Here is a 27,269-nt window from a genome sequence, read left to right as displayed (position 1 = left end):
CGGCTACATATCTATCAAATTCGATAGTGAGACTGGTTGTTAAAAACCATATACAGGTTGGACCTCCCTTGCCCAGCATGCTAGGAGCCTGACCTATCCCAAATGAGGGAATTTGCCAGATCAGGGGAGGTCCCCTGCTACCACATCAGGTCCCCGGATGCTTCCTCTCCCTGCTTGGACTTGGGCTCCCTGGGAATGCAACATCCCAGCCACCACGGCTCTGCTTCTCCCCTGCCAGACTGGGGATCCCCGGGAATGGGGCTTGCCAGCTACCCTGCTTCTGCTGCACTCTGATTGGGAGGCCTGGGGATGGGGCTTGCCAGCTGCCTTGCTTTTGCCACTGACTGCCCCGCTACTGCACCGCCCAGCAGGGCTCCCTAGAGATGGGACTTATGAGTTCCTCTACTGTCCCACCCAACCTGGGCTCCCTGGGAATGGGGCTCGTCGGTCCTACTGGCCTGGGCTCCCTGGGGATGAGACTCCCAGATGGTTCGTGCTCCCAGATGCTGGAGTTCTCTGATCCAGCAATCTCCATGGTCCTGCCAGACCACAGATGTTGCTGGACCAGAGAATCCCAGATTTTGGAGGTTCAACCTATAGTTGGTTGTCATGGATTTCTGGATTGAGTTAGTTCACATATAGATCTAAAGCAAAGTTATACATTTTTCAAATATGACATTCTTTATCCTAAATAATGGACACTATGCTTTAGAAGAGTGTATAAACTGGTTCAGGATATAAAATAATAGTTATGAAACATGTTTATCCAATAGCCCATAGTATCAAAGACCATATGCTACAGAATAAGAAGCACAAAAACAGCAACAGTCTGATTTGTAATAGATGATCTGAGTAGCATTAAATTTCTATAAACAGCTTCTTAGAGCAATGAAATATTGCTTAACTCTCACACAAGTTGGCCACAGTCTGTCTTTCATAGGTTGGGGATAAATAAGAGACAATCCTAATCTACAACAAGTACACCTTCTACTTTGCAGGAATTAATTATCCAACTAAATGCCAAATTAACTTGAAATACAAAAGCAATAAGGCATTTGCTATGAATCAGTATATGTTACACTATTGCATAACATAACTGATATCACTGGTTTCTCCAATCCTTATAATGGCAGTAGCAAGAATACAAGCTGCAGCCATAAAATATGCAAAATAGTAATTCTAGGGTAAAAAGGAAAAATTGAAAAAATGTGCTTAGTCCTTACAAGCCTGGCACTAGGAAATATGCACCATATAACTCTTCTTTTCAAATCACAGGATGTCATGTTAGCTCATAGCTATTAACAGTGTAAAGGATTTTTCCCTGCATATGGCAATCTGGTATTAAGATTATGGACCAATCCTGGCAGTGCAAATCCTTGTGCAAATCACTCTTTGTGATCGGCAATGGCTGAGAGGGGCTGAGCACCCTACGTCCAGCTGATTGTAAAAGGTGTGGCTGGCTGGCACTGGGCAGGCTCAGGGCCTCTACAGGGTAAGTGAGGGGCTGGAGAATTGTGTTGGATGGAACTTACACTTGCTCCACAATCTGAGGAAGTGAGAGATGTTGCTAAATATACCTTGGAAGAAGTGATGCAAAACTCAGACCGGGGTTGCTTCTGTCTTTACATTTAGTTGTCCTTGTGTCCTGTAGAACAGTGTTTCTCAACCATTTTTTATAAAGTACCCCTTTAAAAAAATTATAAGTACCCCCAGTACCTAGTTTTCAGATGCACAACATTTTTTTTTCTATCATTGCAACACATTTGTTTAAACAACTTAATCATAGCCGGGTGGGCGATGAAATTTTTGGGTGTAAAAAGTACAAAAATAAAGTGCTGTAAAACTAAAACAAAAATTCAATTTTCTCCAAATTTCAGTTGTGTTGATGTACCTCCCAGACTTCTCTCGAGTACCCCTAAGGGTACTCGTACCACTGGTTGAGAAATACTGCTGTAGAAGACTTAGCTCTTTTTGTCGCATGCATCCAGTTCATGGGCATATTTGACAACACACGGAACCTGGCACTTCAGGCAAAAGACATGTTCAACAGTTCATCTGCTTTAGTCAAACCATGTTAAAATAAGAAGACCGCTCTAACAAATGACATTAATTAACAAGGGTCAGCTTCTGCCATTAGTTTGTGTTGGTGGCACCTTCTTCTCCCGTAGTCTCAGGACAACAAAGGTAAGAGGGTGGAATCTAGTTCCAATTATTTAAAGTAAAAGTACTGGTTTCCAATTTTTTTTTAAATTGAGAAATTGGACTCTGGATCCAGAATGGCGACAGATGATGGGAGCCAGCTGCAGGCTCCCTGTGTAGCCCACACATTGCTGAAACCTGTCTCAGAACAGGCTTTGGAACAGACTCAGTAACAAAGTCGGGGCCCTTGCTTAGAGGTGCTCCTTGACTGCATTCCCCCAGGAACAGCCTGCTGCAAACCCAGCAGAGACAGAAACCACTCCTGAGCTCTAAGTTTCTGGCTCCAATTTAAAGAATATGGCTTAAAAGTTACAAGCTCCAACTACCAGAGTACAGCCCAGTGCTGGGTAAAAGAGGGGCCATGGGCCAAATCCAGCCTGCCAAGCCATCGGATCCAGCCTGTGGATGCAGCAGGAAGCCGTAGGCAGGCTCCTAGCCTGCCCAGCTCCTTGTATGTTGCTCAGAAAAGTGGCTGTGGGGCCCTGTTTGTCTTTGGACAGCTGCAAGCACAGGGAAGGGGAAAGAGGCTTCGTGTGCTGCTCCCACCCCCAGCAAAATCCCATTGGCCAGTTTCCAGCAAATGGGAGTTGCCTATTTGAAGAATAGGCAGCGTGCAAAGCATCTTTTCCCCCTGCCCCTTAGGCTTGCAGTTATTCAGAGACCCACATGACCCCTGCAATGGGGGCGGGGCAGGGGGGAGCCTGCCTGAGAAACTTGCTGGGCTGCTGGTTGGAAGTCATCCAAGTAAGTCTCCTGGCCAAAGCCTGCCTCTGGCACTTCAGCTGTTCCCTCCCCGCAACCTTCTGCTCCCCTCCCCCACTCCTGCCCCCTACTCCACATAACCTAAACCCTCTGCTCTCCTCCTGCACCCTCCCAGATCCTGCACCCCCATCCCCTGCCCCAGGTTACAACCCAAACCCCTGTTCCCCAGTCTCCTGCTCCAGGTCAACAACCCAAACCCCTGCTCTCCAGTCCCCTGTCCCAGATCACAACACCCTCCTGCCCTAGGTCACAACCCATATCGCTGTACACCCTCCCGGACCCTGCACCCCAATCTCCTGCCTCAAGTCAGGATCCCCTCCTGCCCTAGGTTAAAATCCAAACCCCTACACCCCATCCTATACCCCAGTCTCCTGCTCCAGGTCAAGCCCCCTCCTGCCCTAGTTCACGACCCAGACCTCTGCACCCCAGACCGCTGCCCCAGGTCACAACCATCTCCTTCATCCAAACTCCTTCTGAGACCCCAAACACCATTCTACACCCCAGTCCCTTACCACAAGCTCCCTTCTGCTCCCAACCTTTATCCCAGACCCCACACCTCCTCCATTAATATCATGGAAAAGTGCAGCCCTTGGCCACTTTCCAAAATCTTGGAGTGGCCTTCCATCAAAAATTATTGCCCACCCTTGGGATAGCCAGTAAAGGTGGGTGCATCTCAGTGTGTAGGCACCCCTCCCCTCATCATGAAGCCTTCAAAATGGTGACTAGGAAATGTAAACAGTCTAGAACAGCTTTAAAGAGTATTCTAGTGGGAAGGCGCATCTTTTTACTAGGGTGATTCCTGTTTTCTTTATAATATAACATGGCTGTGGCTTTAATTTTGTCATTTTGTAGCCACTCAGCAGTCTATTGAACTGCCTGGAAATAGTGAACAGTGTTTGGGAAAATGTGTTCTATTTCCAAATCTAGTTCCCTTCAGTTACAGACAGTCCGTGGGCGGCAAAATCATTGTCCCAAGTAGGAGTGGGGTTTCAATTTTTGTCCAGAAATGTGCCAGTGGTAGACAGATAGTGGAGTTCTGCATGTTCACATCTAGCCATAATAGGGCAGAGGCTAATACAGCCTCTTGGATTCTGACTCCATCCCGGGTGCTGATAGCTGCAAACTTTTCATGAAGCAGGAAATCCAGACAGGTAATCACACTACTGGGAAAGGCTTCTTTCCAGGCAGGTCTGCCTTGGTAGCTGACTAGCTCATTCCACTCACAGATGTGCTGGTCAGTCATTATACCTCAGAATACTTGGGCTGTGTACACTGTGGCTACGTCTAGACTGGTAAGATTTAGCGCAAATACTCTAAACGCAAGGAGTTTTTGCGTTAGAGTATTTGAGTAAGAGAGCGTCTACACTGGCATGTGCCTTTGCGCAAAAGATTTGCTTTTGCGTAAAAGCATCCGTGCCAGTGTAGACGCTCTCTTGCGCAAGAAAGCTCTGACGGCCATTTTAGCCATCGGGCTTTCTTGTGCAAGAAATTAATGTTGCCTGTCTACACTGGCCTCTTGCGCAAGAACACTTGTGCAAGAGGACTTATCCCCGAGCAGAAGCGTCAGATTATTTGAGCAAGAAGCACTGATTTCATACTGTAAAATGTCAGTGTTCTTGTGCAAATACTCGCAGCCAGTGTAGACAGGCAGCAAGATTTTGTGCAAAAGCAGCCACTTTTGCGCTAAATCTTGCCAATGTAGACATAGCCTGTCGGTTTCCCCACATATCCCTTTGCCAATAGGGTACCACAAGAACAGTTATGGCTTCCAAAATGTGAAAGGTGTGAAATGACAGAAAAAGCCTTTTGTAAGCCAATGGCCTCCCACCCACCCGTCTGGCAATCTCAATAGTTATGCAGTCCTGGTAAATTAGAAACGGGTTATAATTTTAAACTTGCCACTGTCTCTGCACTTCTCTGGCTGCAATTGACCAGGCTGTGTGCCTGGAGATTCTGTGGTATGAAGTAGCCCTTTGACAGTATATTGCAGGTTAATGTTGAAATGTATCATTTTATTATTTTAAAATTCCACAAGAACTAATTTGAGCTCCTCCACTGAGCTTCATGAAACAATAACCCTCTTTGCCTTGTCCTTTTCAGATCCCTTGAACTATACTGGCTGCTGTACCTCTGTGACGTAGTGGGGGTACCTGGCTGGTTTCTATGCTGCTGGCTCTGGGGTAACCCCCACTGGCTGCCGTGGGTACCAGGACCCAGCAAAACAGGATGAGTCACTATGCAAACCAGGATGGCCAGACACCCAGAGAGTTAGTTAGTTGCTGTCTGAGAGCATGGAGGAGACAGCCTAGGGAAAGGGGCTGGAGTTTAGGGGCCCGGTCTCCCCCATGTCAAGGGGGCCTGAGGCATCCTAGCCCAGCTCTGTGACCAGACTACATCTGTGCTGTGCTGTATCCTGGAGAGGCAATAAACTTCCTCTATTCCACCGGCTGGTGCAGTCTGTTTGTGCCATTTCGGGGTGCAGGAGACGGGGGACCCCCAACCCGCCGTCACAACCTCCCCGCCCAACGTACCTTCCCAAGAAGAAGCATTTCTGTGATGAGCTTATGGTCAAAGTTCTTGAGAGGTCTGACAAGTGGGATCAGGTGCAGAAGCAGATGGACTTAAGACTGTAGGAAAGGTCTGCCAAGAAGCATGAAGAAAGGCTGAGGCCCACTACGTAGCCAGGGCTGCCACCGCGGGGGGTGGGAAATGGGATAGTTGCTCCAAGGCCTAGCAGTATAAAAGAGTTTAGGGCTCCAGGCCTTTTTAATTGCTTCCAGAGGCCCAGGTGGTGCTGAGGGCTGGGATGGAGGGGGGGACTGTTTGGATGGCTCATTTCATTCATTGCTACAAGATGACTGGGTCTTGCTGCCTCTGCTTTATTACAGACTGATGCTCCTACAATGTACCCTCAGTGCAGAAACAGCATGTCCAAGTCCATGTGTGGGTGGCCCAGGCAATTAGGGCCCAGGAGTGGCTGAATAGGCCAAATACTGGGTAGCCTTCCTTCTTGATATCCTTTCTTGTGGATACTTCCATCCCCACTTTCTTATAAAGTTTATGGAATATATGAAAAAGAAATGGGAAGCCTGGGGACATGCAAGTGGTAGAGTGTTTCTGACATGTTTGCACTGGTTCAGGTACTTTTCAGTTATGGAAATGTTCCTTTGTAACCGGTGTTTGGATGTTGCAATGGCTGCTGGTCTGCCCGACAAGCATTGACTGTTTAACAATTATTTACAACTAAGGCCTTTTATGTCATCAGGGAAGTTTATTGCTATCACTGCATCGCATCATGCAACCATGATTTAAAATGAAAGACATGATCAGGAGCCACTAAGCAAAGGCTATTCCTCTGTACTGTTAGGTAAATCAATTCCCTTCAGTCACTCATTTGACCCCTGGGGTGTGTCTAGACTACATGCCTCCTTCGACGGCTTCATTTAAAATAATCGCGGCTTCATTTAAATTTAAATGGCTGCCCCGATCTGCCGATCAGCTGTTTGTCGGCAGATCGGGGCAGTCTGGACGCGATGCGCCAACAAAGAAGCCTTTCTTCATCGGCACAGGTAAGCCTCGTGAAAGGCGTCCAGACTGCCCCGATCTGCCGACAAACAGCTGATCGGCAGATCGGGGCAGCCATTTAAATTTAAATGAAGCCGCGATTATTTTAATCGCGGCTTCATTTCCCTCTTCCGATCTGGCTAATCTACATGCCTCCGTCGAAGGAGGCATGTAGTCTAGACACACCCCTAGTGTGCATGTCCTTCTACCCAATCAGGGATAATCCCAGCATGTATCGAAAAATGCAAGTGCTTGGCTTGTCATGAATGAAGGGGTTTGAATCCATAATGCAGACCTACCTGGATGGTATTGTAAATGCAGTCTTTCCCTCCATCCTTTTCAAAACGATTCTAGCATTGGCACGTTGTGGGAGAGGATAGAATAGCTCTTCCATGTTTATAAAGTAATGATGATTCAAACTGGGCAAGAGCGCAGGCCATGCTGTGGACTTGTAAGCTCGGTTTCTAAACATGGCCACATTTCCACCTCCGAGCACCTGACTAGCCCAGGTCTGTATTTATGGCCCTGTGCCAGATGCTCCAACCTTCCTCGGGGGCATCAGTGGGCATAGGGTGGGTATGGCACAGCGTCAAGGGAACTATTTTGTGGTTAGGAAAACAAAGGGACAGATGTCAAGGTTTAGCTTTTTGAAAGTATGTAGGCAGTGCAGTGCTTGGGGCAAAGGCCTAACTCATTGAGCAGACCTAACTCTCATTCTCAAAAGAGATTCTTCGGGTGCCTTAAGAGCCAAACACTCATTGACAGTCAACAGGCTCAGGTGGACCTCTGATCTGACCCACTATGACTCTTTTTATGGATTTAAGCTCCAAAGGGCCTAAATCATATCTGAGATGGAGCCAGTGTATGTGCACAGCTAAAGCTGGGAGTATAATTCGTGACTCCAGAAGACATGCTGGCACTAGCTCTCATTGAGCTAGTGCACTGAAAATAGTAGCATTACTCTGATAACACCAAGGCCGGCCCACAACATTTTGGCATCTAAAGCAGGGAGCTCAAATGACGCCCCCATGCTCCCTGGCTTGGGCCAAAACTTTGAAAAGTCTCAATACTGCCTTCTTCTTGTTCTAATCCTCTCATGTTACTGCTCTGCTACCTACATATGCACCAATAGCAGACACAATTTTCTACACTCTGAGTCCTAGTGGTGCCCCCACAACAGTCTGGCACCTGAGGCAGCTGCCTCAGTTCGCCTCATGGTAGGGCCAGCCCTGGATGTCACGGGTGCCAAGGGCTAGTTGTGCTAACTACCTACCAGCCTGCATGCTGGGAGTAAGTACTTAGGTTGACTGCGTACTTACTGACTGTGCTACTGTGGCTACATTCCTGTTTTTAGCACAGTAAATTGATGAGAGCTTATCTCCATGATGGCAGTAGGAGCTGGAAAACACGCCAGTAGCTCCAAGTGTACATGAAGCCCTAGTCTTCTAAGTCAGTTTGGCATAGACACTGCTGCACTCAGCATTGCAAAGTCCCCTCAACAATCTGGGCCTAAGTGTCTGGGTGAAAATCAGACATGATGAGTCCCACAGCCCACACAGAATTACGGTCTCCTGGCCCTGTGTTTTATAACTACTAAAAATCACACTGGCTTGACCTAGTTTGGTTTTTTCCTCTTGGTTGCTTTCAATACTTGCTTATAAAATTGTCAGTGTGTGTGGTCTTCATTGTAACTTTATCTACAAGGGCAAGAGACACATCAAGCAAGAGAAAAGAAGCCCTGATAACCTATCGGCGCATGGATGCACTAGAGAAAATGGGGTCCTGAGGCTTTTCAGCACCAGTGAAAGTGTTAAGGACGATGTGTCAGCCCTAAGGTTGAATTTCCTTATGTTACAACCTCCGCATTGGTGAAAAGGTTGAGCATCTTCATGTGTCTGATATTTTGGTCTTTAGGCCTTTGGTGATTGTTAATCACCACACTTTGCACAGGTTGTAGTTGAGCTTTTGTTCCAGGATCTCTAAGTACATCACAATCATCAAACCAGCCTCACTCTACAACCTCGTCACCTACACAGATCAGCCAGGAGTGTAGAAAAGAACCCGTTTAACCGCAGTTGTGGGTGCGCAGGGCAATGCAGAAGAGCGCTTTTGGGTTTGAGAAGGAGGGATGAAAGGTCAGGTCCCAGCAGGTGGGGACTCAGGGCATTCGGATGCCATGGAAGGCCATGGGAGTCTTTCTATTTACTACCTTGGGTTTTTGATCAGGGCCTGTGGAAGCTCCTTCTGGCTTCCTCCATCTTCAGCAGCTTTCCCAGTTCTCCAGTTGTTTCTGAATCCCTTCTTCAAAGCACTAGGGCCCTCTGTGTAGTGCAGCCAATGTCTGTGTAGCCTTGACTCTTTCCAGGCCAACCTTCTCTCCTTGGCAGTAGCTGTCAGTGGCTAGGAAGCCCTAAAATCTCTGTGCAGGTTGGGGAAGTGAGCAGCAGCCCAGCCTTTCCCTTGGGGGTGGAGGGAGTCTTTACTCTGTCTGTTGATCTCCCCAAAAGAAATGCTGTCCCTCCCAAGGGCCAAACCAACCCCTGGAATATTAGACTCCTGGCTGGAGGGTGCTGGGATGTATCCACCATCAAGACTAGGTCAGGATGAGAATGGTGACACAGTTATCCCTCCCCTGTGAGAATGAGAGGAGCCAATAGCCTGAAACCCAGCAAACACTGGGGCCAGGGGCAGGAGAACTGTGGCTGCCAGGGCTGAGCTGTGAGCCCCTCTCTAATTTTAGAGGACGTTTTCATGCGCAAAGCGCGGCGAGCGCTGCTAAATTGGATAATAACGGTGCAGTAGCCGAGCTGTTCCCTTCCCCGCTAGCTCTGGTGACTTCAGGTCTGCAGGCTGCGTGCGGCGAGCGCCTTTCTCACAGATCCTCTCTAATTTAGCAAGCTGACCACCGGAAATTAGGTAAGGGAGGCTGCTCGAGGCAGTTGGTTTCCCTCTCAGCTGAGTGTGTCTCTTGCTTGCGGTGTTTGAATCACTCTGTAGCTACACTCGCCTCTGTGCGCAGGGGGGGTCGGAGGAATCTCGCCTACCTCTTCCATATTTAACCATTCCCTGCATCCAAAGGGAAATGAGCAAGCCTCTAGGTTTGGGTCTCAAGGTATTTTCAGCGCTGTTGGGCGTAAGTGTCCCAAAAGAGTTTCCACAACAAGTTATTTCTGGGCTAGGGAAGGTCTCCTTTGTACACTGCTCTGCCTTAAACCCGACTAGGCTAGCCTGCCCCGTGGGCTTCTTCCCCCTCCTAGGGCAGAGGTTTGAATAGCCCTGCAGTTTGCTGTCAGCTCCTGCGAGCACAGTCCCCAAGCCACCCCCCGCGCCTTGTTTTTTTCTTTGAGTCAATCAGTGTTTTGAATCTGTGACCTGTTCTCGTTGCGGAAGTCGAAGAGGATCCCAGAATAGTTCAGCTCGCTGGGTGTCATTTCTAGAGCAGAACCCCGAGGGACATGAGACGCCCTGGGACCGAGTGACACCGGGATGTCACCGCGACCAGCCCCGCGCAGCTGAGCACGGTAGGGCGTTTTCAGGGAGCGAGAGAGCGCCCGGGGTTGCTCCGGTGGGGCTTTGAAAGGCACTTTTTGCTGCAGAAGCTCCTAACGCTCAGGAAGTGGAATCTGTGGTTTTGGGGGCCGTGCTCTGAGGGAGCTGACACAAAAAAGGGCAAAACGCCAGCTCCAGGGAGACTGCATTTAAAGTCACCGAAGCTAGCGGAGTGTGTGTGGCACAGAGCTGGCTGCAGCCCGGCGCCCTCCGCGCTTCCAAATGGTAAGGCGCTTCCTTCGCTTGGAAAGCTACCGGCGCTGCTCTTGGCTCAGCCCCTGAGCCAGCGGCTCCCAAGGGAGACGGCCCTGGCCCAAGCCCCGAAGGGCTGGTCAAGGGCGGGGAGACACGCTGGCAGATCCGTTAGGAAAGCGGCCCCCCTCCCAGCGGGGCAGGGCAGGCGGCTGCCGTCTGGGTCGCAGCGGTGCGTGTTTGCGGCGCGCCCCGGGCACTGCGGGGAAAGGAAATTGGCCTGGCCCTGCCCTCCGGCGAAGGGCTGAAAGTGCCCCGCTGGGCGGGCGGAGCCGCTGCCCGCCTCCCTCCCTCCTCCTAGGCGGTGAGGGTCACAGTTAGCAAGAGCCGCGGGGAGAAAATGAAACGAAAGCACGTGGCGAATAATAGTCATGAATCGAGACAAGGGAAGCGAAATGTGACAGGCTGTCGGGAAGCCAGGCCTGCTCCCGCCCCCTCCCTTTCTCCCCCCACTGGGAACCCCGGGGACGCCCCCGCCCCGCTCGGGGTCTGACATCCATGTGTCTGAAAAGCCTGCGCTGAGCGCCAGCATCCTGGGGGAACGCGGGTCTTGATTTCCCTGGGGCGCAGCTCTGCTGTTATTTACACGTCCTCCGAGGTCCTGCCAAATGCTTCGCCTCCTTACTGGTGGGTCGCATCGTGCCAGCTGGGTTTGGGAAGTCGGGTTCCCACATTTACTGGCTGGGATTATCTGCGATCTCAGGGGAAAAAACAAAACCTGGCCTTGGGTTTCAGCAGGGAGCGCAGATTTAAGCAAGCAGCCAGAACCTGAGATAAGAAAATCGATTTGTCTTGTTCAAGGGAAAGCAGCGAGTTGCTCTAACAAACTGGATCTAAGGCAACGAATTCCTTTCCAGCCGTGTGCACAAATATTGGGTGGAAAGACAAGAGGGGCAGTGTGGACAGCACTGCGCGCGCACACGTGTTGGAGGGCACGCAATTGGAGCGATGCTGGAGAGGGCTACTGCATGGCACAGAGGTGCCTGGCTTTTGGAGGGAAAAAAACAGAAGTGGAGATTTTTTTTAAGTGTTTGAAATATGTTGAGGCCCTTCTGCTGCGGTCTCAGTGAATCAACAGAGGGCAGACATGTCAACAAAGATATCGACAAATTTATCAAGCCACTTTGATTTTCCCTCCTTCCTTTCATACTTAACTGTGCCTCTTTCTCAAGGATGAATTGAGAAACAGGTGGAGCAGAGGAGAAACTCTCCCACCAGTCTGTAGCAAACAGAACGACGTGAAAACAGGGTAGCGAAGAGAACAACTGCTTTTCGAGCGACCCTGTAAAGAGAATATCCATTTTAATTTACAGGGGATTTAAAATGGTGTCATTCGATAACATGTACTATATTTGTTTACATTTTTTCGATGGCACGAAAATGAACGAGGCAGAATAAATATTAAAACACCTGTGTGGGTAACGAAAGGCAAATCGATTGATTGCTGGTCTTGTAAATTACAGCGCTGCCAGTTGAAAAAAATGTAAATATAGACCTTGATTGGTTCTTCTCTGGGCCCGGTCCCACCCGTAAATGAAATCAGGCAGGACCTCTTTTAGCTGTCCGTAACAAACTGAAGCCCAGTATGAATTCAATGGGCCGTACTGACAAGATCCAGCATCTATCTTTCTTTACCCACAAAAGGTCAGGCTGGCTCCTTACCCCACGACTGGCGATCCGGCATTGGTAGAAAACAAACCCACATTAGAGTTCAGACAGGGGGGATTTGACTTCAGCAAAGTACCGAGTAAAAGTCTTGTGGGAGCCCAGCTCTGAGGCGGAGTTTGAACTAATCTCATCCGAAAAGCACATTCGGTCTGTTCATTAAATCCCTAACTAGAGAGACCCCAAAGGAATCCTGCAGACCCACTTTTCTCCCCCAGATTTCTCTTCGATCCAAGTTTGTGGAGAGATCTCGGTTTTTCATTGACAGTTAAAATGTTTTTACACTTTTTTATTTTTTAGTTTATTCAACAGAGAATATTTGAAAGGGGACAGGCGTGTGCTATGGAGAAGTGTACTATGGCGCTACAAAATCGACAACTCAGATTTTGGATTTAGTTTGTTGATTTCATTATGCTCTTTCCCTAAGCAAATTAATCCCATTTACATTGATATAGGCGAAGCCCCTTTAGGAGACGGTCTCTAGGTCAGGGATATGGTGTATTTCCAGGTTGCATGCAATCGTTACATCGTTTTTGAGATGTGTTGTCCTGGAGGCGGCTACGCTTCGCTGCTGGTTTTTAACTCATTGTTCTAATGTAAATACGAGGAGACTGTCCACGCGGAATCAAGTGTCTGGCAGAGATTGTTCACTGTTCGGAGGGAGGGGTAAATGAACATTTGGCGACCTCACTTCATTATCTAGCGATCAGACAGCAGGTATCCACCTGAAGGCTGCTGCTTTCCTTCTTTTCCAGGAGCAGCAGACAGCAGGCGCGTAGTTGGCGTTTCTTTTGTGATGCGCTTGAATAAACTTTCCATTCTCCCAGTAATCCAGGACCTTCCTCTGCAGCAGAACAGAGCAAAGATACTCCCCCTCCCCCGCTCTGTTTGCAATTCACCTGCCACACGGTCCGCCTGATACAAGCTATTGCTAGTGTGCGCGAGGGAAGAGCCTGCCAGGCTGCGAATTACCCGGAACTTGCCCGAGCACAATATCGCAGCTGATGGATTTTACGTTTGTTACATTTACATTGGAGTAGCTGGGGCCGCTTTGCCAAAGTTCCATTAGAAACCAGTGTCTCCAGCTTTGTTGTGCTGTTGGCTGTTTCAGGGGAAAGGAGGGCACCGTGATATTTGTGGGGCCAAGAATGTGTCTCCCTTTTCCCTCCCTTGCTAGGACTGTGTGAGTGAAGAATTTGCTCCGTTTACCCCCAGTAAGTCGGTGACCCCTCCTGCCTGTTCCCGGGGGAACACTCCAGGGGAGGCTGGTGTAAAAGGCGGGTTATTTCGCTCTCGGGTCTGTTGGCTGCCCCGTTGCTCAACAAACTGCAAGCGACACCTCTCGCACCAGCCCACCCTGCTGATGAAAGATAGGAGGGGAGAGGGCCATTGCGTAACGACCCGGTTTGAGTAACACCCGAGGGAAAGAGCCGGGTCAGGGCTTCGCAGCGCTGCGGGTTTGATTTCCCAGCCGGCTGGAGACACCCAAGAAACAGCCTCCCCCGCCCCCGGCGCTCGCTGCGTTTCTGGCTGAGGCGGTGGTTGGAAGCCACCTGTCTGAATGCCACCTGGTGAGCAGCGCCCGCCCCGTCTGCACGCTCCGCCCCCGCCCCGGCCCCTCGCCCCCGCCCCGCCCTGTCCCGATTCCCGGTCCCCCCGGAGAGCCCGAGCCAATGGCTTGTCCGATCTCTCCGCAGAGCACAGCCAAGGCTGGAGATTTAAGGAGGTTCGCGGGTGGCGCGGCTGGCGACTTGGGGCGCCCGGGGCGCGGACACCGCCGCGGGGACCGACAGGCGCAGCCTCATCATGCCCAGGTCGTTCCTGGTGAAGAGCAAGAAGGCGCACAGCTACCACCAGCCCCGCGCGCCTGACGAGGACTACAGCCTGCGGCTGGACAGCGTGCTGGCCCGCATCTGTGCAGGTAGGCAGGGCCCAGCCCAGGGACTGGGGAGCACCGCGGAGGGCTGGGAGCGTGGATCGATGGGGCACGGATGAGACCATGCCCCTGCCCCTTGCCCGGCGCCCGCCCCATACAGAGGAGAGCAGCCCGGGGCGCTGTCCAGGGGGCTGAGCCCCCCGTGCCCTCGCCTAGTGTCTGAATGCGGTTCTCGTGCAGCCGGCCCCAGCCCAGGCCTGGAAAGTGGCTGAACTGGGGCTGCGGGGCCCGGGGGTCCCAGCCTGGCCACTGCCCTGGCCGGAGGCAGGGGCTCCGCGGGTGCTGCTCTCCCGCCTGCCCCTGGTAAGGGCCCTTCTCGCCTCTGTGCCCGACAGACAGTAAGATCCCGGGAGAGACCGATCGGTGCAGCTCGGGCCTCCGGGACCCGGAGCCCCCCCGGGGCCGCGCCTCCCCGGAATCCCACCTGAGCGAGGCCGTCGATGGCTCTTCAGACTCGGCTCCTAGTTGCGAGGGCAGCGTCTGCGACAGGGCGTCGGAGTTCGAGGACTTCTGGAGACCCCCGTCCCCGTCCGTCTCGCCAGGTAGGGCCCGCGCCGGCTGGGGTCTCTGCCTGGGAGGGGGGCCCGTGCGCGGCTGGGAGCTCAGGGGAAGGGTCTGTCTCGGTTTCTGGCCTCTCTCAGGGAGCCAGCCCTCGGGGCAGGTCCCAGCCGCTGGAGAGTGCTGCTGGAATATGGGGCGCTCTGGCCACAGACCATCCTGCCAGATACACGCTCCCCATCAGCACTGCAAATGCAAAAACAGCGGGGAGTCCGTGGTACTTTAAAGACTAGCCCATCCATTAGGGCACAAGCTTTCCTGAGCTCCAACTCACTTCCTCGCATGCTGAAGAAAAAAGAAAACCGAACAGGGAGGGATAGAGAAATGCAGCCTTTGCCAGCTGTTTTCCCGCTTGTACTGCTCGTGTAGCTTTTAAGACGAGAGCCCCCGCATGTGTCACACTGACTCCTGACCACCCTGGGACCTTGCTTTGGGTTGGAAACGGGCTTCCCTGTGCATGGTACTGCCGTTTTAAACACGCACCTATAGAGGTGGTTTCGTTCAGAAGATTAGTTCAACATTCCCATTGGTTTCAGAATGAACAGTATGTAGCCCGGATTTAGCGTGGACACGAATGAATAATAAAAGAATCATTTGACTTAAAAGCCTTGAAATATTGAAGAATGCCAGTAACAGGAGTGTAAAATTAGTTTTGTTGGTGTCTAATATAATAGGCTGCTGCAGTGTAGCGAAGAATGTGATTGAAGGTCTCTGTGCCTGCGTATATGGTTGATCGGATTGTACCAGGGTATATGTCTTATGAAAGCTAGTAAACGTAGCTACACGGCTATCTATACACCTCGAGTAAACAAAAGGATGGGTGGGTGTGTTTGTATTATCTGTTAGACACTTTCATAGTTCCCATTCAAGTTATTTGTTTCTTGTCTAAAAGAGGATTTTTTTCTTTTCTAAAAATACACTCCTGAAAAACAGATGAAAATAATGACGGTCAGATTTAAACACCCCAAATCCAGGAAGCTCACATTTATAGCTACAGCTCTGTCTCTAGCTCCATGGTTGTGCCTTTGATGTGGCCAGAGCAGTGGGAGAAGATGCAGACCTGACTTTGGCTTGAATACTATCTCGTTTAAAAATACAATCGTGTCGTTTTATAACAAAAATAACAAAGCTTTTTATTGCTTGGGTTAAATAGCTGCAGCTGAAAAAAGACAAAGCGTGTGAGTGCATAAACTCGGTACAAAAAGCAGTAATTTCTGTCGCTGAAAAGGAAAAAAATAGTCTCGGCTTTGCAAGATTAACAAACCCTCACAGACAAAAATCGCTTCCTCATTTTCATCCCTACTTTGTCCCTGTAATGTCTCTGCCTATCCATGTCTTCATCTGCTAGTGAAATTCTTTTAAAAAACCCATGACTTGATTCCAGGCAAATAAAGTTGTACAAAAGACAAAATGTGGGGATGCAATTTGATCTAGTTTTGAAAGTGATTTGCATTCTAAATTAATAATAAAAGCATAATAATAATGATGATAACGATAATAACAACAATACTATTTTCTCCAAAATACTAATGACTCCTGGAAAGGGAAGTGTAGTTTGCGCTCCAGTCGCAGTGTGTCCACACAAGGGGAGTTGTTATAGCCATTTTGGTCCCAGCTAGAGATATTAGAGGTGCATAAGGGTGATCTGGGATCTTTTCTTGGACTCACTTCTGTTGGCGAGAGAGACACGCTGTCTTGTTTACACGGACCTGAAGAACAGTTTCGTGTAAGCTCGAAAGCGTGTCCCTTTCGCCAACAAAAATTGGACAGGTAACACCTGTGTCCTCATCCGCCATGTGTGTCTAAAAATGCGGAGAGAGATCTCTTCCCCAGAGCTGTACTTAGGAGTTCCCCCCCACACACACGATTTTTCCCCTCCTGAATTAACTTCCCTATAGCGATTCATTTATTGTGAGTCCAGTCTCTGGGAAGGTGCGTTCCTAGCGAGGGTCTTAACAAAAGGAGAGAGACGTGTGGAGATCAAACGGATTATGCGATGGGATCTGTGCCCTTTACAGTCTTAGCAAACATCTCCTAGGAGTGAAGGGGGCTTGCAAGCGTCCCTGGCATCTGCTGATCCCAGCCGGCAGGTGTGTCCCCTACTCAGACTGCTCCAAGCGATCCGCGGAATGGTCCATCCAGATTGGCAACAACACACAGGCAGGTAGGGACTGTCTGGCAAGCCGGATTAGGAGAGTCGCACCCTCCCCCCGTATCTTTCTCCTCCCCCCCCCCCATTCCCTCGCTAAGGTCCCTGCTCCAGAACGTCAATCCAATGAAGGGGTAATTAGCCCCCAAGAACGTGCCGCTAAACTGCTTGATTTTTCACGGCGGGATTTAGTCTCCTGCCGCAAGATCGTTGCTGTGCTGGACAAGAAAAGAGAAACGGCGTTTCCCAACCACACTCAGACAGGGCAGCGGCAGTGAGAGTCCGTGCGCGCGTAGAGAGGCAGAACCTACCGAAGATACGAGGTTCGCCTGCTACGCGAATGGCGGGACTGAAGATCATTTATGTGCCCGGTTCATGGGATGCGCAGGCTGAGTATATGTAGTCACATTGCACTAGTGCCTAAAATGTGAACAGTCTATTTCCGTGCCACAGCCATTGGTACAGGGTTAATGTATTTGTAATATTACTACTTGCACTTATAAGTAGCATAAAAGCTACCGTATTTATCCACAGGACGATGGTCTGTAAATGCACTAATACCGATCAGCTCTCTGTGCATGTGTGTGTGTAATGACACCCGGCCGGACATAGGCCATAAAAACGTTAGTATCGAGCACATTCATACACACCAGTAAATAAATCATTGCTCTTGTCTTCGCATGATGCCTTGCCCCAGGTATGAGGCTCTGCCCAGGAAGGCGGAGAGATGGGGTGTGTGCAGTGTTGTATAACGCAGTCCTTTATTAGCTCAGACATTTAGTCTCATTGGCCCTTATGGGGGAGGGGTTCTTCCCCTCCCTTGCATGACCTGTGCAAAACCCGACAAAACGGCGGCACCTGCGTGCCTGGCGGAGCTGGGTGGGGGGAGGGAAGGCGGGACATGACTCTGCCCTGTAGTGGTGGCTGAGGGGAGGGAGTAGTGTGTGTTGTGCTTCTGCGACTCCCTCCAGCCCTTAGGGAGGGGGCGGTGTGTGTATGTGTGTGTGTGCTTAGTGAGGGGGTGGTGTGTGTATGTGTGCTTAGTTAGGGGGTGGTGTGTGTATGTGTGTGTGTGCTTGGTGAGGGGGCAGTGTGTGTGTGTGCGCTTAGTGAGGAGCCGGTGTGTGTGTGTGTGCTTGGTGAGGGGGCAGCGTGTGTGTGTGTGTGCTTGGTGAGGGGGCGGTGTGTGTGTGTGTGTGCGCGCTTAGTGAGGAGGCGGTGTGTGTGCGCTTAGTGAGGGGGAAGTGTGTGTGTGTGCACATGCTTAGTGAGGGGCCGGTGTGTGAGTGTTGTGCTCCTAGTGAGGGGGCAGTGTGTGTGTGTGTGTGTGTGTGTGTGTATCTATGTGCGAGTGCTTAGTGAGGGGGTGGTGTGTGTGTGTGTGAGCGCACTTAGTGAGGGGCCGGTGTGTGTGTGTGTGCTTAGTGAGAGGGCTGTGTGTGTGTGTGCACACTTAGTGAGGGGGCGGTGTGTGTGCGCTTAGTGAGGGGGTAGTGTGTGTTTGTGTGTAGGGGGAGGGCAGGAAATGTGGGTATCTGTTGGGGTGGGACTCAACAAGGCTGGTCTTCACAGCCCAATGGGGCCAGTCCCCATTGCCTATTCCAAGGGTGCCAAAGCATAAGTCTGCCCCTCCCCCCAAAACACAGAGACTGGCTTAACAATCATGAGACATTACAGACAAGAGTGTTGGGGTCTTTTCATTGAGCCTATTAGTACTGGGGCATTCAGGGGGCCTGTTTCTAGTTTTACACCCAGCCAGGGGAGCCTGCTACTGTTCACAGCTGAAAGCAAGCTGCAGTGCTGATGAAATCACATCCTTCCGGGAGCTGGGGCTTTAAGAGAAACAACAAATGCTCAGAGACTTGTGCCAAAATAAAATGACAAGAGCTGTGACCCTGGCTGTGAAGAAGGGAGAGAGCTGACAGGCTGACAAGCTGCTGGGCCCCTGCTCACCATCATGTTAGCACTACAGACCCATTTCCTACCTGTCAATGGTGTGTGTGTGTGTGAGTGTGAGGTGTGGGTTTGCCTACATGGAAAGAAGCAGCTAAATCATTCAGTGCTCTTCCATCTCCGCTCCCTGCTTTACTGCATACATAGCCACACATCTCCCTCATCTTGGTGTGGTCAGGGGGTGTTGAGAGGTTGTGACTTTACCTTTGGAAGCCAGGAATTGACTGGGCATATAAGGAGCCAGGGGAGTAATTTATGGCTATAAAAGTGGGAGTTTCTGGAAGAGGTTTTTGGCTGAGCAAAAGGAGAGGTTGTTTAGGCAGCTGGTGGAGTGATGAAGCCCAATAGCTCTCTGTAGCAGCATCAATGTGAGAAGGGTTAATTAAACACGCCCCACTGTTGCCTCTTCTTCTTAGCCCAACAGTGCAGTTATGCTATGGGGAACCCTTGATACACAGGCACCTCAGCACAGAAACATTTGACTGCCCCTGTGCTGCTGGCTGGTGTAATGGGGAGTCCAGGTGGAAGCCCTTCAAGATCCAATCTGCTGGTGCCAAATCAACTGAGTTCTATCTCTTTGTGTCTCTTGGCCTAACTCTGAGCTGCCTCCTACGCTCCCTTGAACGTCTCTGTTAACCCTTTTGGTTTTCAACAAGCATTTGAAAACTCACATCCTCCAAACCCTGCTCTCCAGAGCTCAAGCTCTTTCCCAGAGTCCATTTCTATACCCCTGCTGTTCGTCTCCCTCACCTGGGGTATGAACAGAACTGCTGGCTCAGGTTAGCACTGGCTGGAAACATTTGGCAAAGCACAAACTCCAAAACACTTCAAACATTTTTGTTTTCATTTTGTTGGCAAAAACAGCAGTAAGTGAGGTACCTGAGCCTCCAGCAGTCCATCATGGTGCAATTCATATAGATTATGACCAGGAAGAGAGCAATAACTCTCTTTTGTGTCTTTTATTTTAAATGTGGCTTATGTGCAAGGTTTTCATACTGTGTTTATGAGGGCTGGAGTATGTGAAATTCAGTTTGTGAGGGCCATACTTGTTTGGTGAGAGGAACCCAGAGAGATAAGAGTGTAAAATTGCTACTTTTCAGCAAGAGACTATTTTAAAATGTTTCCTCTGGAAAAGTGAGGAACATTAGAGAGACAATTTAACTGTCCTCTAAAGACTTATGGTGCCAAATCTGGAAACTAATTCAGGCATTAAGTTGTCAAACAGAAGGATTTCAGTTCTGCTAAAAGTGGAAACACAACACATTTTTACCTAGGGACCTCTTACTGGCACATTCAAAATGGTATACATAGGAGAATATGGAAAATGTTATTGAAGCGCAAGCGTAATTAATTAATTAATTAATTAATCATGTGTGCTTTACATTACTAATTAACCAATTAGATAAATTTTAAATGTAGCCATTAATTTTAGGTGTCCAGTCTGACACACATATTGGATATGTTTTTCATTGGTGCTGAGTACCCAAAATTCTAGTCAAAGTCAGTGGGAAATGCAGGTGAGCAACATCTGTGCAAATCAGGTTGAAGGGTCCAAGATGGCCACCCAAAAATGGAGATACCCCAAACTAGTGTCCATTTTTGAAAAGCTGGCTTTGGAGGTGTGTGCAGTGTGGCTGTGACCCTTCGCCCCCATCTTCCAGACCCCTTTGTGAGAGGTTAGGAGGCAGCCCTCCTGTGAGTGAGTGTGCAGTACTGATAGGCGTCTGATTTTGAAACCTATGTTGGGCTTTGCACCCAGTGGGTGGTAGCTGTGCTATGAACCCCACTAATCATTCCCTCCCCTTGTGTTTCCACAGCATCTGAGCGTTCTGTTTGTCCCTCCTTGGATGAGGCGCCCCCTTTCTCAGTGCCCTTCAAGCCATATGCATGGAGCACCCTGGGCAGTTCAGAGCTCAGGCATCTGGTGCAGAACTACAGGCCCTGCCCAACTCTGGAGCATAGTTCAGCCCTGGGGCTCTTCTGTGAGCGGAGCTCAGAGTCTGCCCTATTCAGGGCAGAGTGTGGCTCAGCCCTGAGACTTTATGGTGACTTCAGCTCTACTGGGCCAGGACTCTTTGAGCGGCCATCAGCAGCAACACCAGGCCTCTATGCAGAGTCCCAGTCTGGGCTGCAGCAGGAGAAAGGCCCAGGTGGGATCAAGGTGGAGTCAGAGCTTCTGTGCCGCCCACTGCTGATCAGCACTGGCTCCTATAAGTGTGTCAAATGCAGCAAGGTAGGAACCTCCTCCATTCCGCTCCTACCCAAACCTCTGACTCCCCATTCTAACCTGCCTGACCCTTGTGTGTTCTCTCCTCTCAGGTTTTCTCCACCCCCCATGGCTTGGAGGTGCATGTACGCCGCTCACACAGTGGCACCAGGCCCTTTGCCTGTGACATGTGTGGCAAGACTTTTGGCCATGCGGTCAGCCTGGAGCAGCACAAGACTGTGCACTCCCAAGTAAGAGCCAAGGCAGGGGTGGGTGTTATGCCAAGGAAGCTTGCTAGGGCCATGGGTGCAGAGTTAAAGAGGCAGCAGAGGCAACTGGATGGTGGTAGATGGGCACTTGAGGTGAGAGGATAGAGCTGATGGGCATGAAGGGTGAGCGGGCCGAGTGGCAGGAAGGCATTCAGGGTAAGGAATCTGAGTGGCATAGTGGCTGTCAGAGGAAGGAGAGTGCTGGAAATGATGGAGGCACAGTGGAAGGTAGAGGAGAACAGGGTGACATGTGGGTATCTGGGATTCAGGCACTATAAACATAGGGTACATCTACACTGCAGGCTTTTTTGTGCAAGAACAGCTGTTCTTCTACAAAAACTTGTGGAGCATCTACACTGAACGCATGTTCTTGCACAAGTAAATTTACAGTAAAAGTATCAGAAAAGAGGGCTTCTTGCACAAGAGTTATTCCTCTCCCAACGAGGAATAAGCCCTCTTGAGTAACAGCTCTTGTGCAAGAAGGCAGTGTGAAGGGCAACAGGCTATGGCTAAAATGGCCATCAGAGCTTTATTGTGCAAGAGAGTGTCCATACTGCCATGGACACTCTTGCACAAAAGCACATCTGTTGCGCAAAATCACATGGGCAGTGTGGATGCGCTCTTGTGCAAGATCTTTTAAGCAAGAACTCTTGAGCAAAACAGTTCTTGGACAAGAAGCCTGCAATGTAGATGTAGCCTATATAGAGTAATGGAATCAACAAAACAGTATACATACCAAATTCCCTCCAAAGGTCCCAGGCCCCCTGTTTTTCTGTAAGGAGCTATGGACATTGATGGCACTTTACAATAAAACAGCCATTCATGTCATGAATTTGCCTCTCACTCTCACACAAAGTCAGGACTGTGTGGGAGAGATGATGGACTTTTTGTAGCAGTTAAAGGAACTGTTTGTCCCCATCTTGCCAGCTTTCCCCCAAAAGGAGCGAATCTGCCGTCCTTTTTAGTTAGTGTGTATGTGCAGGGAGCATCCGAATACCCAGTTGTCTGTAGAAAGCAGACTTCACCCATCTCAGTGTGAGCTGAGTCACAAGAAGAATATGGTCGTTAATGTTGGTAGGAGGATTTGTAACTTTTTCCACCTTGCTGATATTGTACTGTATTTTCCCTTCGCCCACCCACCTGGCCTGGCAAATCTTCCTTCCTAAGATCAGCTTCAGGAGGACAGAGTTACAAACAGACCTTTTTTGCTGTTTTATTTACATGTGAATGAGTGTGCAACTGCAGGGCCCCTAAGAAAGGGAAATCTCACCAGTTAAACAGTGGACAAATGAGCAACGTACTGTATTAAAAATGTGAGGAAAAAAGATTTGGGGGAAAACACAATAGGCAAATGCTGCCTGCCAAATACAGACCTAAAGCAGGGAGATGTGTCTGTAAAGCATAGCAAGGTCTTGGAGGAAGAGAGGAGTGCCTGGTAGGGGAACAAGATTGAAGAATCAGAGGAGTTTGTGATGGGGAATTAAGAGGGAGCACAGGAGTGTATGCAAAGGGAGAAGAGGAATGTGTGGTGTGGTGTCTAAAGGTCTGAGGGGAAGAGGTGTGGAGGGAGAGGCACTGGTGACTCCAAGTGTATGTATTTTGATTTGTGAAAATATTAGCAATCAAAGGGCTCTTTTGTTAAAGACCTTGGCACCTTTGATTTGAATTGCGACAAAAAGCAAATCTAGCAGCAAACATCAACTGCCCAATACAATTCAACCCAATCCAAAAGTTCCTTTCAATGCCTTACCCTCCCACAGTCCTCAGCAGGCAGGGTCCTGTACCTTGCCAAAGTCATTACCCAAATGCCACCGTAGGCTACGATGGGGCAGCTGGGCTAATTAGCAAAGTCTCATGTCTCCTTTCTTGGAGCCCCCTGTGTAGCGCACAGTCTGGGGCACCCAAGTAGCTACTCCCACACACAGCCCCTTCCTTTGGAAGAGCCGTTCCATTCAATAACTAGGTCTGACTAGTGATTAGAATTGGGAGGAAAATGAATTTTTCTGTGAATCAATGAGGTGTTTTACCAAGTGTGGGAGTAATGCCTAGGTTAGTGTGTCCACTGGGCCTGGTGTGTACTGCGGAGGATGATGTGGTTCCTAGGGGTGTTTGTTAATGCACTGACAGGCAGACTGCATCGTTGGCGATCTTGTGGCATAATGGGATGTCTTTTCACTCTTTCTGCAGGAGCGCAGTTTTGATTGTAAGATCTGCGGCAAGAGTTTTAAGAGATCTTCCACCCTGTCCACCCACTTGCTCATCCACTCAGACACCAGGCCCTATCCCTGTCAGTACTGTGGGAAACGGTTCCACCAGAAATCTGACATGAAGAAACACACTTTCATTCACACAGGTCAGTCCTGCAGCAGCTGGTTTTCATGCCTTATTCATTAAAATAGATTCTGAAATGGAGATTTTTCCTTCCCACCAATCCATTTATCTTCAGCTAGACCTTGCAGCTCCCTTTGCCGGGTTCTTGCACCAGAAGGGTAGCTCACACTATGGAAACCCAAGCAGAGCAATGGTGCAAAAAAGCGGAATTTGACCTCGGTTTCATGAGCAGCCTCTGTTTAATAACTGAAATCCTCACTGTCCAATCAGTGTTGCTTTAATAGGATCCACCCTGTGTTTATTTGGAAGGGCTTCTCAGTCAAATGACTTGTAAAGCAATATATTCATATGGCCTTGATTTAGAGCTGGGGGCTCTTGGAAAATGACAGGTGAATCTGACTGCAACATCTCCATCTGCAGAGCCTGCCACTTTACAATAGCAGCAGCAGCAGCCTCCTCCTCTAGATTAAACACTAAACTCAAGGGCCCAGGGTCCAACTCTCATTCTAAATATTTACTCAGTGATTATCTCTCTATTGGGTTTCTACCCGGATTTTCCAATCAAATGGTTGCAGTCTGGCATATAATGGGAGGAAAGGTGCACAGTTCTCAAGTTTCATTGTTGGTGCTAATGCATATAGAAATTAATACACTGCAGATAAATTACTCAAGGAAGCCATTTTTCTAAGAATGTTATTAGAAAGAGGCAGCAGGTTTTCTCAGACATCTTTAAAAATGAAGCTTCCCTTTCAAACTGCTAGCATCATGTGTTTAAATCATAGAAAATAATAGTGATCTGAATATACATATAGAAAATAAGTGCTGTTTGTCCAAGTATTTGATTTTCTAAGAGTCACAAGTGGTTTTGAGAAACGAACTTACATATTATTATTATTATTATAAATTTGGTCTCGCTTACTCTAGTGAAACTTCAGAGTAAAGCCACTTACAGTTTGTCTCAAGTTGAGTACCTATACTTTAAACTGGTGACATTTGAAAAAAATGGTTCAGTTGAACCATTTAAATGGTAAAATGGAATGGAGGAAGAGAATTGAAAAGCCAGTCGTTTTTTTTTAAATTGGACGTTATCGGCCAGATCTTTGGCCAGATTCTAACTCAGCTCATAGATATACTCTGGAGTGACACTGACACAAGCTGGACCAAAATCTGGTAACATACATTACTGAAACGGAACATAGATTGAAGTCTTGTTCTTACTGAAAGCAATGGGAGTTTTGCCATTAACTTGGGTGGGGCAGAGTTTCACCCACAGTATTGTCCCAGAGAGTGTCTGTGCTCTGTGATCACTTAGGGATGATTGTATGCAACATTGTCATCACGTGAAAGCATGGGGTACATCCACTGTGGCTAGTTTGCCCTGGCTCTGCCTGTGTGCTATACCGATTGTCTAATATCGGGCCTGCCTTCTTTACCCCCTTTTCCTTGTAGGTGAGAAGCCCCACAAGTGCCAGGTATGTGGGAAAGCCTTCAGCCAGAGCTCCAACCTCATCACCCATAGTCGTAAGCACACTGGTTTCAAGCCCTTTGGCTGTGATCTGTGTGGCAAAGGCTTCCAGAGGAAGGTGGATTTAAGGAGACATCGGGAGACACAACATGGTCTGAAATGAGACGCAGCTGTGATACAGAAAGCACCTACAACACTATGTGAACAAATTCCCATACTTCCCTGATGACCCTGAGTCATGCCCTTTAGCACAGACTCTGACATTACCTTTTGGGACCGGAGCTCAGGAGGGACAGGACAGGACACTGCTTTGAAAGTTCAACCAGAAGGACCCTGAAAGTGGATCTGAAAGGCTGGGCTTTCCCTCTTTCTCTCTCTCAACACTGGAAAATAAACATTTCCACCTGAAACCTTAAGCTCCAAGTGTGGATAAGCTAGAACATATCTGTGAGCTGGGAAGTCCTTCACCCACAGCGAGATGAATTCTTTCACCTTTTTATTTCTGAAATTAACGTGCAGGGAAACAGAGTTTACATGATAAACACACCGAGCTGTTTGGTAAGGTTATGAAAAGTGCTTGCTTTTGTGGAGTTTGACTGCTAAATAGCTTTATTGACCATTCTCTATCAGGAGGGCTTGCAGTGAAAGAGCTGCACTGGATATTTTGCTGCTTTCAGCACCAAGGGATCAACTTGCGCCTGGTTCTGATCTGACTCAGACTGGTGTAAGTCAGGACTTAACACTGCTGTAAAACTAGTGTGAGAAGTGAATCAGGCCCATGTCTCCTGTCCTTCCAGCTTTGTCTGTCTGTATAGACAAGGCCTGGTTGCATGAATGTTTGTGTGTGTTAGGAATGGGGTTTCTTGTCTGAAAAGATTGGGATTTTGCTCTATAGTAGTTAGGGAAGGAGAGGCCTATTAAAGAACTAATAGGAAAAGCCAAAGCACAGACTAATGCCTCATAACTAGGAACTCCTGAGCACAACTGATTGCCCTGACTGAAAAAGACAGTACCAAATAGCAGGCACAGGCTTTCTGTCCCAAATGTCCATCAGCACCAGCATTCTGGGTTTGATTATAAGTAACTGGGAAGTTGCTAACAAGTTCCTAATAGACTTGTTTGTATGTTAGGGATTTAAAAAAAAATTTAAATGCTATCATGCCTTGCTTGGGTGGGCAGGGATCGTTTTGAACATGTAATCAATTGAATTTGCCTTACATGACCTTGTGTGTACCTCAGTGGAAAAATATGCTGTTTTTACTTTGTTGGCAGGCTTGTAAATATCTTTATTTTGATTTTACGGAGTGTCTTATGTTTATTGGTTCATATTTATTGGAATAACGTTTTAAATTAATAAAGTATTGAGGATCCTGTACAGTTATTTTTATTGAAGGACAGAACTTAACAAAATTAGAAAATTTACTATTATTATGCAACATTATATATATTGCAATAGGTGGGCATGACACTTTATACATGGGACAGATTTTTCAAAAGGACCATAATGATTTAGGAACCTAAAAGATAGGGGCTTAGGAGCATATTTCTCATTGCAAGTCAATAGGAATTAGGCCCATATCCTCAAAGGTATTTAGGCATTCAGCTCTCATCTTGGGCCTTGCCACAGCAAGTGCAGCAATGCCTGAATTCATTTAAAAATCTGCACCTAAGTACTGAGTCACTTTGAAAATTTCACCCATGAACCCTTTCTCACAGAGCTGTCAAATGAAGGCCCTCTCCTGAAGCACTTATGTGCGTGAGTAAATTTGCACACAAGTAGGCCCACTGAACTCAATCAAGCACATCAAATTCCTTTATTAAGCGTAGCAAGACATGACACAAAGGAACAAGGTAACAGCATGCCAGGAGGAGATGGGGAGAGAGAAATGCACAATAAGATCCTGTAATTGTACATTTTGGTATTAGTTCACGTACGGAGGGATAGTCAATAAACTTGGCACAAGAGAGTAAGTAATTGTTAGAGGAAAAGTGGGGTTTGGGAAGGCATTTGAAGAAAGAGAGAAAGAAGCGACATGACATATGGGGTCCAAGAGGATAGTTCAGGGAACACTAGAGGCAGCACCAGTGAGAGATGAAGCTATGAGGGATGAGGATTTGGCAGGATGGAGGTGACAAGGAAATATTTTAAATGGGCTCTACAGGAAAAACAGTAAGCAGAATGGAGGCTGGAATACTGAGACGTGAATTCAGAGGGGACTTCCTTGCTGACCTCAGATTTCAGATCCCAACAGAAATACACTCCACCTTCTCTCTTCAGAAAGATTCTTTTCACTCTTGACCAGACTCACTGACATCAGAAAGATGACTCCAAATTAAGCACTTTAGAGTTCTCCAGTGCTTCAGGCAGCCTGAACCTTTAGCACTTTCCTTGATGGTATCTGTGAAGTTTT

General features: G+C 48.6%; 1 protein-coding gene across 3 annotated transcripts; it reads left to right on the top strand.

Annotated features, from left to right (window-relative positions):
• Positions 1 to 9,909: 9,909 nt before the first annotated feature.
• Positions 9,910 to 26,231, top strand: GFI1 (growth factor independent 1 transcriptional repressor). Of its 3 annotated transcripts, none has more exons than XM_075936535.1 (7): positions 9,910 to 10,046; positions 13,689 to 13,912; positions 14,263 to 14,469; positions 20,405 to 20,820; positions 20,907 to 21,044; positions 23,250 to 23,415; positions 24,843 to 26,231. In XM_075936535.1, the coding sequence occupies exons 2-7, from the start codon at positions 13,798 to 13,800 to the stop codon at positions 25,019 to 25,021; spliced, it is 1,221 nt and encodes a 406-aa protein (XP_075792650.1). In that variant the 5' UTR covers positions 9,910 to 10,046; positions 13,689 to 13,797; the 3' UTR covers positions 25,022 to 26,231. The 3 variants fall into 3 exon arrangements, with proteins under 3 accessions (XP_075792650.1, XP_075792652.1, XP_075792651.1); XM_075936536.1 differs by lacking the exon at positions 9,910 to 10,046 and adding an exon at positions 10,058 to 10,299; XM_075936537.1 differs by lacking the exon at positions 23,250 to 23,415.
• Positions 26,232 to 27,269: the final 1,038 nt, after the last annotated feature.

Source organism: Pelodiscus sinensis, chromosome 9 (assembly GCF_049634645.1).
Source record: "Pelodiscus sinensis isolate JC-2024 chromosome 9, ASM4963464v1, whole genome shotgun sequence".
In the NCBI taxonomy this organism is placed as follows: domain Eukaryota; kingdom Metazoa; phylum Chordata; order Testudines; family Trionychidae; genus Pelodiscus; species Pelodiscus sinensis.
Note: the sequence above shows the minus strand (reverse complement) of the source record. Positions and strands in the feature narration are given on the sequence as shown.

Excerpts from the sequence above, each read along its gene's own strand:
- GFI1 (XM_075936535.1), top strand. The coding sequence starts at position 13,798 with ATGCCCAGGTCGTTCCTGGTGAAGAGCAAGAAGGCGCACAGCTACCAC. Across the intron at positions 13,913-14,262 it reads GCTGGCCCGCATCTGTGCAG|ACAGTAAGATCCCGGGAGAG; the intron begins GTAGGCAGGGCC and ends TGTGCCCGACAG. Across the intron at positions 14,470-20,404 it reads GTCCCCGTCCGTCTCGCCAG|CATCTGAGCGTTCTGTTTGT; the intron begins GTAGGGCCCGCG and ends GTGTTTCCACAG.